The sequence below is a fragment of the Clupea harengus genome, chromosome 23, assembly GCF_900700415.2.
Source record: "Clupea harengus chromosome 23, Ch_v2.0.2, whole genome shotgun sequence".
Taxonomy (NCBI): domain Eukaryota; kingdom Metazoa; phylum Chordata; class Actinopteri; order Clupeiformes; family Clupeidae; genus Clupea; species Clupea harengus.
The window spans coordinates 12,160,531-12,179,734 of record NC_045174.1 but is presented as its reverse complement, the minus strand read 5'-3'; the positions used below and the strand labels follow the sequence as shown (position 1 = coordinate 12,179,734).

Genomic DNA, 19,204 nt, shown 5'->3' with positions numbered 1-19,204 from the left:
AAACAGCCAGGAACAGAGAACCCCTGAATAACATCATATCAGCATCTCGCTTTACTCCAAACACTCTCAAGGACACTCTGTCAAGGTCACACAGTTTTGGTTCAGACAGTGATGGTTTTGTTCTTGTTGTGTTTTTTTTGCATTTATTTCCATATACTGTAGGTGGACTTAAATGCCCCATATGGTCATAAGAGAAGAATGTTCATAAGTCATGTTGCCTCAATTACTTCAACAAGTCCCGCACAGACAGATCTTCATAATGGCAATGACCTTAAAAGCATCATACAAAAATGTCTATGTGTATAAAAGAAAAATGCACCTTTAGTCGGCAAGGTAAGAAAAGATAATTTTTATGGTATTTGGTGAATGAGAAGAGTGTTCTAAAAGGTGCTCCCACATGATCTGAACAGTCTTGGGCGCTGGAAATTCAACAAAAAAACAAACAAACATTCATTTTGAAAGAGTATTTTTATCAAAATACAATGGCTCTCCCAGTGTGTTGCACAAACGGATACAATACAATCAACCCCTTACAACTGGGTCTATTTTAAACAGCGTTGGCCTGTACATGGGAACTTCAAGCCACTTTTTTTAGCCCTGAACAACCATTCATGAAGCGGGCCTTGAAGTTTCTGACAGCTTGTGCTGTCACTCTTTTTCTCTGGAGTGCTTGATAGACTAATTGGTACATCGCCTGTGCTTTTGGGTAGACGGGTGCTTTTTGCCTGGAGGAAAGACGGCTGATGTTACCATGGTTCTGGATGAGTCAATGACTGAGTCACTTTTGAAGACACGACGAACACCCGCACAAAGCACCAATAAGCATACAAATTTTCTACAAACAGCTGATGCATTTGTTTATTCCCGTAGTCTGAATAGATATCCACAGACTGGGTGTTTCAGATCAAACTGGGTGAGGTTTTTTATTTTAGGTTATTTTCTTTTAGGAATTTTTTTTTTTGCACATCACATAAATAGTATCCATCAGCTACTTTACACAGAAGACCAATGTCTGTACACACAAATATGAACAACAACCTAATTACAGTTCAAGCTGATGCAGCAAGTGTGCTCTGGAACTTATGCTCTGCATGTCACAACAGAGACATCCAGGCGAAAGGTACACTCCTCAGGGACCAAGTGGCCCTCATGTGTCCTCCGCAGTCTGCGACAGGGGACCCATTTGTGACGAGGCCCATTTCTCTCTCGCACAGTGGCTACACAGCTGCCCGGCGACTCCCTGCCTTCCCCAAGGGTGCTTTTTTGTAGACAATTTCTCCTTTTCTTTCACGCACCCCCCCCCTCACCACACCTTCGCTTTATGTTCCTCTCTTGAAAATCGTTTGAAATGAATGTTGTTTTGTTTCTTCATCTTAAAGAGAAAAAGACCGTAATAAACCAATGAATAAATACATAAATAAATAAAACATCAAAATATACTGTTGTAAATAGGATGCGCAAACCCAAGCAGAGGAAACTAGTGCTAATTTCGTCACCCAGGAAGAAGGGAGCTCGGTAGAAAAAGAGGGGAGAACTCAAGGTCACTGTATGTATTCCATGCGATTGTTCTGTTATCTCCGCTGTCACCACGGAGACAAGCAAGTTAGGCCGGGCAACATTCCATTTACTCTGAGGCCACTTTCCCATAATTCCCTTTGATCTATAAATCCAGGAGATACCCCCACTGAGGGGCTTTGCTGTCAGGGCACTTTATCCCGACTTTGTCTCTCCTTCCCTTTTCATGGTATCTATTTCTTTTGTTCTCTCTCTTTTCCTTCTTTCTCTTTCTCGCTCTCTTTCTCTCTCTCTCTCTCTCTCTCTCTCACACACACACACACGCATCCACACACTGTGTCTTAATCATGGTTTCTTCCGCTGTTCGGGCCCATTTCACATTCTGTCAGTTCTCTCCTTTCTCGTCTCGTTTTTTTTGTTCCCAATGGTTCATTTCCACAGATGCTCCATCTCTCTGAAACACAAGGGAGCAGTGCATGATGATTGATGCAGTGGGCTGTACATGTGTGGTGGCCAGGCTGATTTTCAGTTACCTATACTATGCCGTTCTTGACAGTCATCATTTGAGGGTTTTTCTGGCGATTCTCTGATGACTTACTGGGCCGTGCCTCAAAACAGCTCCTTTTTCTTTTCCTCACATTGTTTGTCTTTCCTCCTCTGTTCTTTCTTTTCAGAGTTTGAAGGAAGTAGAGGGATAGACTAATGAAAGAGTCATTGACCCCGTGTATTTCTGTCAGCAGTAGAAAAAGAAAACAAACAAAATAAAAAAAAACTAGCGTAGCACGCTGCCAAGCTCTGGTGTCTGCTGCTGCTTAGAGGGGAATTATCCTGGTAGCGTGAGTGTTCTGGAGAGCCATGAGTCATAGCCCTCTCTCTTCCGGGGCAGGTGGTCGCCCATAACTGTACATCATCACAATGCTGTGGAAGAGACAAATAAGAACCACTAAAAGAAACATCCCTTTTCTGAATTCAAGTGGCTGTGCTCAGAGGACAGCATTCTCCTCATGCCCACCATCACCCCCACGTCTGGAGCGGGGGGGGGGGGATGATTTGCAGGATGCCATCTGCTGTTGTCGCCGTAATGATCGATATGAAAGTCTTTGCTCTTCCCTGTCTTTTATCCATGCCAACAGACAATTAATGTCTGGCAGCTAATAATGACAATCATGCCCTTCGGTCTTGTCCATAGAGCTTGTTATCAAATATACATCTGAAACCTCCCAACGAGCTGCCAGTTTGAAAAATGGAGGTGGGGGGTGATACAGGACCTGTTGAGGAACTACTAGGAATTATGCAAAAGATGAGATTAAACATTAAACATTCCAGCGGGTTTGAGTCAATGTTGTGTTTCTTTCGTTGGTGAATGAGTAAAATGTGTGTGTGTGTGTTTGTTGAATGCTGGTTTAAGAGGAGGGTGTCATGAAGAAGGCTTGTCGCTGGTGTATGCACACTTGATATCAATCTCTTATTCGCAGCTGCTCTTGAGCTTTTGATTAAGACCTGCATTTGTGAAAATCACAAATCAGGAAAGCACTGGGTTTCGTTTCAAATTACCTTTTTAGTTTACATCTGTACACGTTACCTCTCTAAAGTAGGTTTGAAATATTCTGAGAAATGTGCTAATGCTATCATGTTCACCTTGTTCAGCTTTAAAACACTCCATCTGTAGAAGTACAAACATGGTCCTACGACTAATGTGTGCTACTGGAACTCTTTTAAAGTAATGGGACTGAAAATGGCTTGCCAGACATAACAAATTCAGCAGTGCGTCTAAAAAGTTATAAATAAAGTGTTAATAATACACGTCTGCAGTTACTGACGCAAGGACACAGTTCTGTACATTGTCTACATCTGACCTGGTTAAGCCAAACTAAAAACGAATCTGCTCATAAATCATGGCACCACTGAGACCGAAAAGTAAAATACACTCGTTGGAGTGCATTATCGCAGCAGGATAAGCTGGCCAATGACAGCCTCCGGAGTGGGGAAAGGCTTAAGAAGTAATAGGTCCCTTTGAGAGGACTGCTCATCCTTCACGCCACCCTGGAGGCCAGGAGTCTCTTCCAGGGTATTGCCCAGTCACGTGCTTCCACCTCATGAATTCAACACAAATCACCATTTCCAGCTCACCTATGAGATGAGTCCTTATATAGGAGCTAAAGTTGGTGTGAGGTAAGGACGGAAAGTTTGTTCCTCCAAGTATAAGGGGGAGGGGGGGGTTAAACTGATGCCCTATACATTTTACACTTCATTTCCTCCTGATAGGCAAATCCAATCCAAAGCATAGATCGGGAGGTGGGGGGGGGGGGAGCTGCACCCGGGCACTGAGTGGAAGATGGATTACTCCTCCTTAAGGTCCACGGCCACCTACCTGTGCGCTTTATATAAGATCTACGACTCTTTCACTCTGGCTCTTTCTTCCTTTTTTTTTTACCTGACTCTCTCCCCAAATTTGCAAAAAATGAACCCAGTGGCCTCCAGCCAAACTCTCCGTGTCCTTCAAAGACTGGACCTCCGAGCAGCTGGCCCTCCCAACCCGGCCCGGTGACTAGAGCCCCACTTTGGGCTTCTCTGTGAGCTTGAGGGCCTCGTGCATGCTGACGGCGGAGAGCTTGCGGTTGATGTTGCGGTAACGGCAGCGGATGAGGTTGTTGTAGGTGGTGCGCAGGTCGCGGTTGAAGAAGGCGTAGATGAAGGGGTTGACCAGTGAGTTGGTGTAGCCGAGCCACAGGAACGTGCGCTCCAGCCAGAGCGGCACGCAGCTGCACTCCACGCCACAGACGAACGGCCGGGTGGTGGAGAGCAGGAAGAAGGGCAGCCAGCAAACACTGAAGGCGCCCACCACCACGCCCAGCGTGGCCGCCGCTTTCTGCTCACGCCGGAAGATGGACAGGGTCTTGCGGTCGCTGCGGAGCAGGCGCGAGAAACTGGCGCACTCCTCCACCTCACGCTGGAGCTTCAGGGCGGCCGCCGCGCAGTCCGCACCCACCCCCGTCCGGCCGCCCCCCTCGTCCTCGTCCTCGCTTGCCTTCGCCGCGCGTGGAAACCCGGAAATGGTGTGCTTGGCGGCACTGACTTTGGCCGCACGGTAGATGTGGTAGTACATGAAGAGCATGACGGACATGGGGATGTAGAAAGCCACGGCGGTGGAGTAGACGGTGTAGCCAAGGTCCTGGCTGATGAGGCACACTTGGCCATCGTTGACGTTCTGCGCCCAGCCGAACAGAGGAGGGAGAGTGATGGACGCCGAGAGGAGCCATACAAAAAGCACCGTCTTGGCCATGCACCTCCCATTCTGACGTACAGGGTACGTTAAGGGCCTGGTTATACCCATGTACCTGTGGCAAAGAAACGGGTGAAACATGACGTACAAAGTCAAACATCTCAGATCTTAAATTTGAATGTGATTGGTATTCCATCCAAATAAACTGTAGACTGTCCTGGAGCAAATTTCATTCTGGCATCTAATATAATTGATGAGGAACTCACTGTAGACAGAAAGTGTTCTGTTTATGCAAGCTGAGCCAAAGGTAAGCAATCATTGTTATTTCATAATTGTTTTGTTTGTCACTTGTCACAGCTGTGTTTGTTATAACTGTTCACTTACAGCTGCTGTTGTAATTAATTATGCTGTACTGTTATGTTTTGTATAATATATACTATATACATATAGTAGTGTGTATATACAGTATATATAGTAGCTTTCCTCCACCCTCAGAAAAACAAACTACAGTATGTCATAGTGGTCTTGAACATCATCAGCAGACAATCATTTTAAATTATTGGTCACATCCTGTCCCTGTTCATGTCACTTTTTCTGAACTTAATTGTTTTTCTCTGTGAGGAATGTGCATTTAAAAAATCTCTCACACAAACATTTCCCCCAGTTCTACTCACCGATCAACACTGATCACACAAAGGGTCATGATTGAGGCGGTACAGCACATCACGTCCATTGCAATAAATACATTGCAGAAGACACGGCCAAAAATCCACTGACCCCCAATGAGGTCGGTGATGCTGACGAACGGCATAACTGCCAAGGCAACTGACAGATCCGCAATGGCCAGAGACACGATAAGGTAATTAGACGGTTGTTTAAGCTTCTTGACGAGACATACCGACAAAACTACCAGTAAATTCCCACAAATGGTGAGGAAAGTAAGCAACGTGAGGACGACGCCGATGACCATCTTTTCTATGTGCCCGTAGTTAAGGATGTGCTCCCCGCAACTCGTCTCATTCTCCATCGGGCTTGAAGTTGTCAAAGTTGCCACGGTCGTGTCTTGCACCTGCAGTAGTCGTAAGTCCATCACCTCCGAAGTTAAGCCGGTCATGACGAGTTCCTTTATAGGGTCTTTGGTTAAAGACGGTTTCATGGTAACGTTGGTGACCTGTCCCTGGTCCTGAAAAAGCACTCTATCCCAATAGCATACCAGTGGCCGTCACCATCACCACCCCTGTGTCTATCTTTATTACAAGTACGCTATTACGCATTCAAATTTGGTTCACACATTGTTTAGCTTTCCAATAAGCTAAAATGCACCATACCCGTATCCTTCTTTTGACTTGCAGCTGTACCATGCCACCACGTAGCGGCTACTTACACACTCAAACTCGATCTGAACTGATCCAGAAGCGGATCGTCTATATATCAAGGTGACGTCAGAGATCGAGATACGCGGCAAAGCCGAAAAGACCCGGACTAACGCACCTGAGGCGCTCAAAAACCAATGGCTATGTGTGTCCTCAGTGAAATAGTATAGTGTTAGGACCAACGTTACTAAACTTCGTGTTTTTACTAAAGTATTTTCTAATTGATCGGACATGTTGTTTTCTCATAGGAGGCTGGAAAACTATGAAATTAACAACTTGGCATTAACTGGGGTTTTAAAAAAAATCTGCTATCGCGCAACTGCCCTACACTCGACCGCCATCATGTGGCTGTACTCTACCACGCTGTAAATCCGAAATAACACAGATAGTCTAATTAGGAATTGTTAATCATGAAAGTTTAGTGATATCTCTTCATTAAATTGTTTGATTTGTGCTTTTTTGTTTGTTTATCTGTTAAGTGAAATCCATGCATTCGCATGTCCCTCACGCATTAAAAAGTAATTCGATAAACTTGAGGAAAAAGGTCAAAGCCAACCAGCAGCATCTGTTTTTCTAGACTAAGTTGGGGTTTGTGTGTGTGAGTGTTGGGGGGATATGTGTTTAATGTGTGGTTTGTTGCTGGCCTAGTTTCAGTGGGCCTACCGGTGTTTTTTAAGGTGGTTTCTGCTGTAAACCAGCATGGCCTCGTTATTTAGACTCAGCAAAACTCAACACAGCCATTGGTAAACACATAACCTATATGGTTGTGAAATTAGTCTATGTTCCTATGGAATCACAACACAAAACGCTGGTCAAGAATGCTGGAGTATAAAACCAACTTTGCCCAAGAAACAGTGTACCAAGAAATAGCCAATGTTGATCGTCAGTAGTCTGTTTCAGCAGCATTCAATCTTGAGGTATGATTCTCAGGCGATGTTATGTCAAACGTCAACATGGTAAGGCTATGTGGAATATCATTTATTATCATTTCTGAAGTTTGTAGAGGTATGTAAGAAGGAGGTTACTGATCGTTTCCATCAATAACAGTTTATTTTGAACCAGATTGCTTGCTTATTCTTGATGATCATGATCAAGTTAAAAGACCTCGGGTTTAAAGAGCTTTTACAACGTTTGACTTTTCAACTTAGAAGTTATGCAATTACTGTAAGGTGATACAATTTTGAATGATTTGACAAGTAAGTGATATTGGACAGGGGTGTGTGCTCACTTCCCAGATAGCAAGCATATTTCGGTCCACCGGAGGATTTTGGGTTGGCACCCCGGTGGTGTGGCACTATTGGTCCACTCTCGGACCACCATCCTCTTTAGTAGCCTTATAACTGGGCGTGAATATTACGAAACTAATATAAAATATTAAGAATTCCTGGAATTTCTAAATCGTTTCCTTTGCGTAGTCTATTTAAAATATCACCTGCTAAACAGACGAAGTTTTGATTTTGCAGCAGCCTACTGGTGAAGGAGCAAGGGCTCATAGCAATCATTTTCTTCACTTACTTTGGTGGAGGCGAGTAGGCCCACAACCAAACTAGCGAGTGTAACAACGAGCCAATTTCAAGAATCACTCGTATTCCACCAGAAGTAGGCTAAATACTGGACAATAGGGGTTTACATGCTGAATCAGTTAATGTAAATGTTCCCGCAAGAACACAAGCTGTGACGTCTGTGTAGGGGGTGTGGAAGTGTGTTTTGTATGATGACGTAACATACCGGCTCTTACACTCGGAAGCTGAGGAAGACAGGAGTGTTAAACGAAGAATGACCGACAGTGACCTCGACCGAGCGATATAACTGGAACAGTCATTGCCATCGTTCAGTTTTTCACTATTGCTGTTTTTCATAGGGGAAACATAGAAGCGACATTGTCTTAACATCGTGACATAGCTTAAATGATTTTTAGGTCGTCGGCGTAGACAGCTCGAAGCGAATAGGAATCGTGTACCGTCAGTCATTCGGGTTTCCTATTTTCGCTGTCTTTGGGTAAATATGGAAAATGCGAAATCCAGTGATCCGAACGGAACAGGTTCTCAGTACACAAATGGTATACTGAATGGATTTCATCCAGCACAACAAAGCAACGGAATAACTACAGCGCACAGTCCGTCTAGAGGCAGTTTTAGTGAGGGTGGGAACACTCACAGCGGCGGTGGCCATAGCGGCATTGAAAATATCCACCATCTTCACCACCCTGTCGTACAAAATAATGGATCGCCAGCAAAACGATGCCGACTTCGAAGGAGAATGGATTCGGGCAAGAAGAATAGACCCCGTAAGTTGATTGTGATCGTAGGCTACTGTGTATGAAAATACATCATAGCCTAGATCTTTATGGATAACTGTTATTAAACAATAGTGGACGAGATGTTTGGAATTAATTCAGCAGTTCATTTGTTTTAATGACCCAAAGCCAATTAATTGTTGTCATGACATACATTAAATAAGCATAGGCCCAGAACAACATTAAATTAATATTGCCTACAGTCTACAATTCATTTTTACATGTATTTTTTTACTGACAAGGTCACTTTAACCACTGTTATTTATTTTCTATCCTTGGCTATCAATAGTAAAATGTAAAGTACACGGATATTGCAATGTCGTTTTGCGCTGTTTTCTCAAGCATGCCAAATAAAATGGAGATGCGTTGAAACTGTGGACCAGAGATGATGCTCTGTTCAGAGATCCAGCAGTAACGTACATTATCAGTCAGTTCCAGTAGTGTTGGTACAGGCTATCAAATTCCAAAGCAAGGTTCGACATGTCATTCTTTTCCCACCACAATAGGCTATAGATATGTTAACCAAATAGCCCAAGTCACATCAGCCGCTCCATGCGTCGTCAAGGAAAGGGTATTGATATGCCTTATCAAATCAACGAAGTCAAACGACAAAAAAGACTCTATTGGTCTTTGAGGGTTTTTTGTATTGGGAAATAAATGGTGTTTTCCAAAGTGTCCTTTCATTGGTCGGCTCATAGTCAGAAGGTGTGTGAAGTCCTTGCTGATACGTCGAGCTGGAGACCAAAGCCAATGAGAGCAGTACAATTGTCTTGGGGGCGGACCGAAAAGCGTGAATTCCCGTTCTCTGTCAGATATGCACTATTGCATAGTTTCTAGAGATTATGGTTCCTGACTGGTCGGTACGATAGTGCCCATTAAGTTTATTTCAGGTTCGTGACAGCAGGTATATCAGCAACCTCTGCGTGACCTGACTGCAGCTATGATACTGAAACTCTTAGATGTGAAGAAACCTGGTATGTAAGCTGCCTTTACGCTCTTTGCTTGATATAGGCTGATCACTTATTAGATTGGTACCTACCGTAGATTTAATCAGTTTTATAAATTCTGAAGAAAAACAAATCGCCAAATGCAAATGCCCACTGACAAAACTTACTAGCCTACAGTCTTCTCTTTTTGAATGTTTAGGTATCTGCGCTTTAGTCTATTGAATGGTCCCTTTATTATACGTCTGAATCGTGTTCTGTGCAGCAACTCTGCCAAGAGGTCACCATTCCGAGTAAAACCTGATGTGGACAGACCGGCATTCTTTAGTGCACGGTCTGCGCTATTATAATTTATAATTCACTCTGTAGTCTAAGGTTACATATATTTCCAACTGTTACAAAATGCACCAGAAAAAAACTCTCCGAAGTAAACGAAACTGGACTGGCTGGTGTATTGATGAGATTGTAACAATGAATTACGCCTGGTGCGTCTTTTGAATAATTTTGCCACAGAAAGGCAAAAGAAATACAAATTCTTAAGTGTAGTCGAGCAAGTCTGTTACATAACACAACCTGGACACTCGGTAGATCGCAGTGGAGATTAGCTTGTGAATCATTACATCTTTATAGCAAGGTAGCTATTAAGACATAATCAGTCATGTTGAGTACATCATGTCATTGGTCAGTTATATGTACCATTATATTGATCTGCGTCTGAACACATTGGCATGTACTGTCCTTGCAGTGCTTCTGTTCGCAAGGCATATATTTATACATGATACCACAGCTGTTCACCTATTCCAGGTGAGAACTGATACACACATGTAATACAAAGACAATAGGGGGGGGGGGGGGGGGGGGGGGGGCAGAAGGCTGTTGCCAAGGGATCCTTACCTGGATATTTTTATGTTGCTGGAAACACCCCCATCCCCCACCACCTCAAATAAAGTCAATCAGCGTAAATTACTGGGTGGGTGTGTGTCTGTATGTTGGGGAGGGGGTGCCGATACTGAACTGTGTAAGTAAATTGTGGCTCCGCTGTTTGAGCTCTTTTCCTTGTGGCCACTGAGTGAGTAGTACTTTGCACTCTGAGCCTAACCACAAGGAGTAAACACACCTTTCACCTACATGTTCTGCCAGTTACACTTTTAATGAGTTCAAACAGAGAATAATAGTTCTGTTGCTTTGATCTGTGGGGTCTGCTTGATGCAGACCGAAAAGTTTTAATCTTATGGGTCGATCGGAAAAATCAACGTCACGTTAGGTTTGCACCCGTTTTAAAATAGAGGCTTCTAACTTTAATATCATGTCTGCCCCGGGTATGTGTACATGATATGTCACTGGTGGTATTTTATGTTGTTTTTTATTTAAAACATGACAGATAAAAAGGGTGTCTCAGACACTCTCACACACACACACATCTCGTGTCAGTTTACATTTGGCAATGATCCCCCTCTCCCCCTCTCAGTGTAGCCACACACACACACACACACACGCACAGCACTTTTCCCTAAATCCAGCTGAATCAACACAGACAAAAACAACCCATCACTTCTTCTTGCAGCCTTCCCCTGGTTCGGGATGGACATTGGCGGCACACTGGTGAAGCTGGTCTACTTCGAGCCCAAGGACATCACGGCCGAGGAGGAGCAGGAGGAGGTGGAGAGCCTGAAGAGCATCCGCCACTACCTGACCTCCAACGTGGCCTACGGCAGCACGGGCATCCGCGACGTGCACCTGGAGCTGTGCAACCTGACCATCTGCGGGCGCACGGGCAACCTGCACTTCATCCGCTTTCCCACCCAGGACATGCTGGGCTTCATCCACATGGGCCGCGACAAGAACTTCTCCAGCCTCCACACCACCCTCTGCGCCACCGGTGGAGGTGCCTACAAGTTCGAGGAGGACTTCAGGATGGTGTGTGAACCCTTAAAGATGTTTTTGGTTTGAAACACATGTTTGCAACAAAAAAAAAAAGCAAATTGTCCTCTGTCTGGCTGTTTTCCTCGTCTCTGACCATCCTCTCCTCTACCCTCTTCCCCTGTCTTCTTGTAGATCGCCAACCTTGAGCTCCAGAAGCTAGACGAGTTGGACTGCCTGATCCACGGCCTGCTCTACTTGGACTCGGTGAGCTTCAACGGCCACCCCGAGTGCTACTTCTTCGAGAACGCCTCGGACCCAGAGAACTGCGAGAAACGGCCGTGTTGCCTGGAAGACCCTTTCCCCATGCTGCTGGTCAACATCGGCTCGGGGGTCAGTATCCTGTCCGTCTACTCCAAGGACGACTACAAGCGGGTCACAGGGACCAGGTTAGTGCTCCCATTATTTTGAACTCTGGGTCACGTGAATAAATAAAGCCTGTCCCGGTAACCTCTTTCAGGGGTTGACCTAACCTGTGTGTGTGTGTGGGTGTATGTTTACATCAGGTGATATCCGAAATGTGGCCTTTGCCCTGATAGCCTTCAATAGAGTCTTTGCCCTGATAATTCTGTTTCATTCCTAATGAATTTGGTATTTTACCAGTAAATCATGTTTCTACAAATGTACATATTCACTGAAATGAAGTAAAAAAACAAAATGCATAAAGTAGGCTCATGGTCTTGGTCCATGTAGTGAATCTTTGAACACAAACATACATGTAAATATTTTATTCCAGTTTATGAATAAATCACAGTACTGTGATCCCAAAGAAGAATTACAGTCACTTATCTTGACTGACAGGGTTTCACATGTCTACACAGGGGTTATTATGTATCGAGATTTATACATGACATGCACTCTTGTAATCAGACTTACAATCATTAGGGCTGCATAGCATTTGTCATATTGCAGAATGTGCAATGTCAAGCAAGCAAGGCAAATCAAATCAAACACGTCATACTACAACTTTTTCGTGTCTTGATGCAAAAGGAAAACTCACACGGTTCTCATTTTCCTTGACTAATCTACAAGAGAACCAGACTCCTCGAGGTCTGGTGTATTGCCGCGGAAGCAGTGAAAAATGAGATACATTTTGTCTGGAATATCGAATCCCATCACAGTATCACACCAACATGATAACAGCGGTGCCAAACTGAAAGGCTTTTCTTTCCAACTAACTAATACACTGACAAATACAATTACAGCCTATTATTATTTTTATTTTCTACGCAGATGCACTCCCCTACAATATCACCCCAATCATACAAGAATGATTCATTCTTCCCAAACAGAGCTATTCAAGTCATCTGGTGAACATTCCTGAATATGGCAACATATATATCATAGAAAACAAATTGCAATTCCATTTTTTTACAATATTGTGCAGCCCTAATACTTGATACTAAAACTGCAGCCAACTGACACTCCAACCCCCCTCACCACCTAACCCTTTCCCCAACAGCCTGGGAGGGGGGACATTCCTTGGCCTGTGCTGCCTTTTAACTGGCTGCGAGACGTTCGAAGAGGCTCTGGAAATGGCTGCCAAAGGGGACAGCTCCAACGTGGACAAGCTGGTGAAGGACATCTATGGGGGAGACTACGAGCGTTTCGGTCTCCAGGGCTCTGCTGTCGCATCCAGGTAACGTGAGTACTTAACAGACAACGTATGGGTGTCAACTTCTAGTATCAATTTAATTTGTTTACTCTTCTCTTTTGGCAAATAGAATTTTACACAATAACTGTGTTGTTATGCTGAGCCTGTGATGTTTTAATATTGATAGAGCTATCACAGTAGTTACTAAAAAATCCTCCTTTCAATCTATTTACCTTTTTCCATCCACCTTATCTCTCTCCCTCTTGTTTCTTTTTCTCACCTTCTTCCGTCCGTCTCTCCCTTCTATCAATATATTAACCTTTTTCCCCCTCTCTCTCTCTCTCTCCTTCATCCTTCCGTTCCTAGCTTTGGCCACATGATGAGCAAAGAGAAGCGCGATAGCATCAGTAAAGAGGACCTGGCAAGGGCCACCCTCGTCACCATCACCAACAACATCGGCTCGCTGGCGCGGATGTGCGCTGTCAATGAGGTATGGGCCTGGGGACCACCTGTTGTTTGTGTGTGTTGTGGTCATTATCAGATTATTGTGAAATCCATCCACAGCTCACCAACGTTTTATGTTTATTTCGTCACAATGAAGTTGGGAAACAAAATCTGCATAGTGAAGCGCAACAACGAGGAACTACCCATTTTACCACTTTCTATGCCATTTTCCCCAAAAGTACAATTTCATTTAAAACGACAAGGGCATAAATATGTGCAGGTTGGAGGATGGATCTCTTGACGGGTCAGTGAATAAATGTACCGTTCGTACCTGTTGTTTACCAAGGGCTCTAACTGGAATACAAAACTGAACCATAAAACTACGCTCGAGTACTCAATTATAATACAAAAACTCGAGAGTTCAATGTAACTGCCTGAGCACTCTGAGCAACCCCGTCCCTGTCATCACTTAGACACAGAATGCGAGGTCTTATCTTACAACAAAATTGTCGCCGGCACTTTAGGAAACAACCAGTTCGCTCAGTCACACATGCACTCCAACAATTGGGGAGAGCTCACATTTCTCAGAAAGGTGTCTACCTGGAAAAACAAGTTTGCTGTTCCAGCGACACCTGTTCCTGACGTCAGGTCCGAGGACGAGGATGAGGCCCAGGCAGACACTCTGTGGGTTTTCAGCTTCTTTACAGTGTTGCCTTGTAGCCATGGAGATCAAGCAGCATTGTACAGGGCTATCAAAGCGCACAGAACCAACGACGGGAGGCGAACAACAAAACAACATCCAGTCCCATAGTTCTTAGTGTGTGTGGAGATGTTATAGACCAAAAGCTTAGTTGACTCAGTCTTTGTGTTGGTTTTTTGGATACAATATGTGTGGTTTATAGTGAGCACATTTTAACATTGAATGTGTGCAAACAGTAAACCTAATTTTTTTTATTTTCTCTTTATGATGTGGTTTAATATTTTAGGTGGTAAGAGATGTCAAAGTCAGGAGATGTCAAATCTTTAACACTAGGGGGCAGTCAAACCTTGACTGTTTACTTATTGTTGTATTCAAATGATTCAAAGTTAAAAAGTAAAGCATACAAGAATAACAATGTGATAACATTTCGCTGAAATGTGGAAAATAGGTGACATAAATACTGACACAGTGATATGTTTCATTCCAGAATATTACAAGAGTTGTTTTTGTGGGCAACTTCTTGCGAATCAATACTGTGTCAACCAAGCTCCTAGCTTATGCTATGGACTTCTGGTCAAAAGGACAGCTTAAAGCCCTCTTCTTGGAACATGAGGTAAACCTAACGAAACTGTTGTTTGTGAAGATCTGCAAAATATGCAAAAATATCTGCAAAGAAATGCTTGTGTGTTGTTTGTAGTTGAATACAGTTGAATTAAAAATACATTTTACATTTCAAGACACATTTTTATTTCAGTTCCATGTATTTAATTCACATTTCTGCTTTACTTCTGAACAATAGGGCGTACACATGCAGTGCTTGTGTTGTTAATGTAATAATGTACTTAATGCAATGTGTCCGTTCCTCTCTCACATCTGCAGGGCTATTTCGGTGCTGTCGGTGCCTTCCTTGAGCTACTAAAGATGACTGATGACCTGTAAAAACATGAAGGAGAACCAATGGAAACCTGTCGTGAGGTTCCAAGCCCTAACATGACAAGCTGCTTAAAAGGTGTCAGGAAAAGCCACTTCTGGGGAGAAGCCATTTTGAAAATGATGTAACTCATTCTCACAACATCATTGCCTCTTAACCTCCTCATCATCGGTCGGATTTACTACTAATTAATGTAAATGTGGCTCGGAGGAGAAAAATATTTTATTTATTTTTTATTTTGCTGCTGATAAGCACGCCTTCCTGGTACTGTCTGTAGAGAAATAGCAATCCATGTGTTTCTTACCAGTGTCCTTGAAAGCCAGAACCTACTGATTGACTTATGTCTGTTTTTTTGTTTGTTTGTTTGTTTTTGCTTTTTTTGCTAACTCTCCGACCACTTCATAGGAAATGGACCTAAAAGTTTATGTACAGTATTAGGTTTTCATTCCGCTCTTGCAGTTCAATATGCTGCTTCTATGCAGTCTTCTGTCAAAATCGACTCATCTTAAATGTCAGAGCTAAAACCAGTGCTACCAGACATCTCATCCTAGTCACCCATGCAAGGGGACTCTTTTGCCTGTAAATACTTTTGTGTTTCTATTTAAAAAAGATCTTCTCCTCCGCGCTTTACCCAGAATGTCTTCTCCATGCACGTCCAATGATTGACATGGTCCAACCGGTGACCGTTGACAAGGAACCAAGTTAATTCTTCGAGGTGTGTCCTCAAAGCATCTCTCGCATGCAGCTCTCCTGCATACAGTGACTGAGTGAGCCCTAATTTCATTGATGAGCTACCGGCAACGAGCAAAGTCCGCCGCTCGTGAACTAAAGCTAATTTAATAACTCGGCAAAATATTTTCCACGTGCCACATGGTAGCTTTCGTTCGTGCACAACGGACTTTGCTTGTTGCTTTACTCGTTTCTCGTCAGTGAAATTAGGGCCCAGTATCTATTAACTCGCTTGCCGATTTGACTTTGTATCTGGCTAACACGTGGGGAACAAAGTAGACAGATCGAAGCCAGACTTAAATGTTCTTCAGTGGCGTGAGTGGGGTTCCACTGTTCCATGGACATGTTGTTCCTGGAACATCGTATGGTCTGAGTTAAACTCTACTGTAAGCCAAAGGCAGTCATCCCTTGGGGTCTTTCAGCTAGGTTTAGGGTTAGCTAAGGTTTAGGGTTAGCTATCAGCTTCAGTGTTGAATTGTCACTGTAATGCCAAGAATACAGATGCAGACGCCTTCGGTGAAAGCTGATATGCGGCCTGTCGCAACGGCCTGTATAGAGCTACGCTGCACAGCAGCTTGTAAAGAGCTACGCTGCACAGTGGCCTGTAAAGAGCTACGCTGCACAGCGGCCTGTAAAGAGCTACGCTGCACAGCGGCCTGTAAAGAGCTACGCTGCATTTTCACCTGCCATTTTCCTTCTTCGTGAGGCCTTCTCCACCCTTCTACTCCACCTGGTCTCATAAACCAAATGTATTCTATGCAGCGTGAAAGGCATTGCAATAGGACATAAAAGTATTTTAATGAATTTCACTTACTAGAGCAATGCCTTTGGAGGTCTAATGTGGACCTGCGCACAAATACTTTATTAGAAAAACTGGCAGTTCAAATGTTACATAAAGTACTTTATACCCCAGAGATGAGAAATACTCTTATTTGATTGGTTGGCAGGTGTCCTTTAAATCTCTATAATGGAACACTTGACATAAAGTAGATCCGGTGAAGAAGTTTAATCACCGTTCTATATCAATAAAACTTTGAATGGTAACTATAACAACCACAGTAAATAACTCTGCCTCGCGTCATGGAGTTCTTTGCCTCCGCCTTGCCCATAAATTTCGTATAACGGGACACCACAGCAGCCGTTATCCCTTACATAATCAACCAGCGTTGAATCAACTGGAAAATCTCTTGAGAACAAGAGGAAAGCCGCAAGTCACTGGAGCGAAACATAAAACATGCTTTGTAAATCTGGATTCGCAACTAATTCTAATTTCTATGATTTCATAATCTGCCTAAATGCTTAAGATCAAGAAACCAAAACTGCATTATTATTCTCCCTACCTCAGTATCCTATGACCCAGAATTGTACCCAGAAGGGTAAATGATTTCCTTTCACACTGTGGCTGCGGTGATTCCAAATTCTTAATGTCTTGTTCTATACCAGTCTATAACCACAGTTCGGGTTTGCTTAACCGGCTTTACATCTAAAACCTGTTTAATATACATGTATGTGGCAAAGATGTATAGCATGGAGTAGAACTTACAGGACCTCTTAGCAAGGGACAAGCTCATGTGAATATCCTGGTAGCAATTCTAAGCCACTGAATTTAAATGTTCCCTATTTGATGTAAATTGCAAAGCATGGAAACATTTCATGCACACTGTAAATAACTGTAATAACGCTTAAACATTGCTTATAATATCCATCATCGGAGTCATAGCCATCACTCCGACAGGATTGTTGAAAGCAATATTTGAAAACAATCACCTTGTTGGTGTATTCCAAATAGATGAAAAACTAATATATGAAGAGGATATAACTGATGAAACTTTAGATGTCACCCAAGTGTCGTACACTCCTTATGGGAAATCCCAGTGAACATTTGAGACTTGCATATCATGTCCTTTGACACTCTTTGGTGTCAAAACAATAGTGCCAGTGTAACTCTGAATCTGCGTGCGGGAGTGAGACTAGCCTATAGTTGTGGATCAGTCGATGAAGGTGTTTTTCTTTAACTTGTAAATAGGACCGGGTTCTTTTTTTCTTCCCTATCTCTCTCTACCTCTCAATCAAACTGTATTGTCTATCAATTTTCTTTCTTTACTATCTATCCCTGTTTGTCAGTTTCTCTTTCTCTATCTCTCTATGACCAGCCCTCTTAATTGCCTTATGCAGCAGAATGCCGTGTTGAAGTTGGTTAAATTGCGTAACATGTCACAATAACAACAGTCTGTGAGACATTTTTAGAGCTTTAGTTTCATCATTTGGTGTGATGCTCCTCATGTTTCTGTCTTATTCATGGTTTTCTAATCGTAAAGTAACAGTAATCCAAAAAACTCTAATGCAGACAGATTCACTAATGATGAAGAGCATAGATGTGCTGCTAATGATTCCATTATTGATGGCTCAAAAATGTCTTCTAAGGGAGTTTTTAAAATGTGCAGATGTAGTTACCAATTATGATTCATTTGTATTTTTTTTATTAAGGAAAATGGCGTTTAAAATCTTGTTGGCTGTTGTTATTACAAAGTGTTCAAAATGATTGCAAATATGCAACCGCATCCAGTCAGACACTAACTCTATGAGACACTCTTCCGTTTTTTAAACGGGGTGCCTTCGTTGATTCAGTGTGAATGAACTGTATTTTTCTTCATTTTGTCAATTGCTCTTTCTTAAAACCCTTTTTTTCTGCTCTACCCGCTGTACCGATGTCACTTCCTCATGTTCATTTGCCTTCCTGTTGCATGTCCTCTTTGTGTTTAGGCATAGACACGACTGACTGTGATAGGCTGAGTAAAAGCAGTATTCCGCATCACAATGAAACCGTATCCGTGGGAGCAGTGTAAACCCCTCAGCATCAAACCAGGGCTGCACTTAATTCAGTCTGTGACTTGACCCCTCTGGAGTGAGGCACAGAAATGTTGAGGAATGTGGGCGTGTATGCTCTGCCACAGTATAACCACAGTGTTCACTCGTTCTTGACTAGGCTAGGTAAGACATGTTTGTGATGCTGGAATCAGACAAAATTACACTGTAAGGTTGGGGCAAACCCTAGCCTTGGGAGAGCGGTGGCTTTGCAGTTTTCTGACTGATGGGGTTCGTTCCAGTTATTTATCTCACCTTTTTTTCTCATGTGAATATCTGACGAATAACACGAATCAGAAATCCCTGCGTTTCTCCTGTTATTGGAGAATCTGAGTTTTGGTGTGTAACTTTCCATAACCGGAAAACCAGTCACCTTTCAAACAAAACAAACAAAAATACTGTGCCTGAATAGAACAGTTGAAAGCGGTTTTCGGTTATAGAGCCCTTTAGTGGTGGAACATACTGGATTTTCAGGTTCTCTTAATTATCCTGATGTAATCCTCAATGTTATGATTTTTCTTTTTTTTTAGACCATGTCCATTGCTATGCTCTCCTTGTCTGTCTAAACATGTTGTATATTTTCATTAAATGCATCATGACTCACCTGTGTGCTTGAACTGTCCTTACTTTAGCGATACAATACAAAAGTGGATGTAAAAGGTACAGTGTG

General features: G+C 43.0%; 2 protein-coding genes across 3 annotated transcripts; one reads left to right on the top strand and one right to left on the bottom strand.

The window, feature by feature from the left end:
- Positions 1 to 496: 496 nt before the first annotated feature.
- LOC105905390 (5-hydroxytryptamine receptor 7) lies at positions 497 to 6,255 on the bottom strand. The gene is made up of 2 exons (XM_012833387.3): positions 5,413 to 6,255; positions 497 to 4,853 (listed from the first exon to the last, which is right to left on the bottom strand). The coding sequence occupies exons 1-2, from the start codon at positions 5,892 to 5,894 to the stop codon at positions 4,064 to 4,066; spliced, it is 1,272 nt and encodes a 423-aa protein (XP_012688841.1). The 5' UTR covers positions 5,895 to 6,255; the 3' UTR covers positions 497 to 4,063.
- Positions 6,256 to 7,830: 1,575 nt separating this feature from the next.
- Positions 7,831 to 19,137, top strand: LOC105905411 (pantothenate kinase 1). 2 transcript variants are annotated; one of them, XM_012833410.3, is made up of 7 exons: positions 7,831 to 8,398; positions 10,916 to 11,268; positions 11,407 to 11,660; positions 12,734 to 12,910; positions 13,232 to 13,355; positions 14,497 to 14,622; positions 14,889 to 19,137. In XM_012833410.3, the coding sequence occupies exons 1-7, from the start codon at positions 8,116 to 8,118 to the stop codon at positions 14,946 to 14,948; spliced, it is 1,377 nt and encodes a 458-aa protein (XP_012688864.1). In that variant the 5' UTR covers positions 7,831 to 8,115; the 3' UTR covers positions 14,949 to 19,137. The 2 variants fall into 2 exon arrangements, with proteins under 2 accessions (XP_012688864.1, XP_031416707.1); XM_031560847.2 differs by lacking the exon at positions 7,831 to 8,398 and adding an exon at positions 8,453 to 9,381.
- Positions 19,138 to 19,204: the final 67 nt, after the last annotated feature.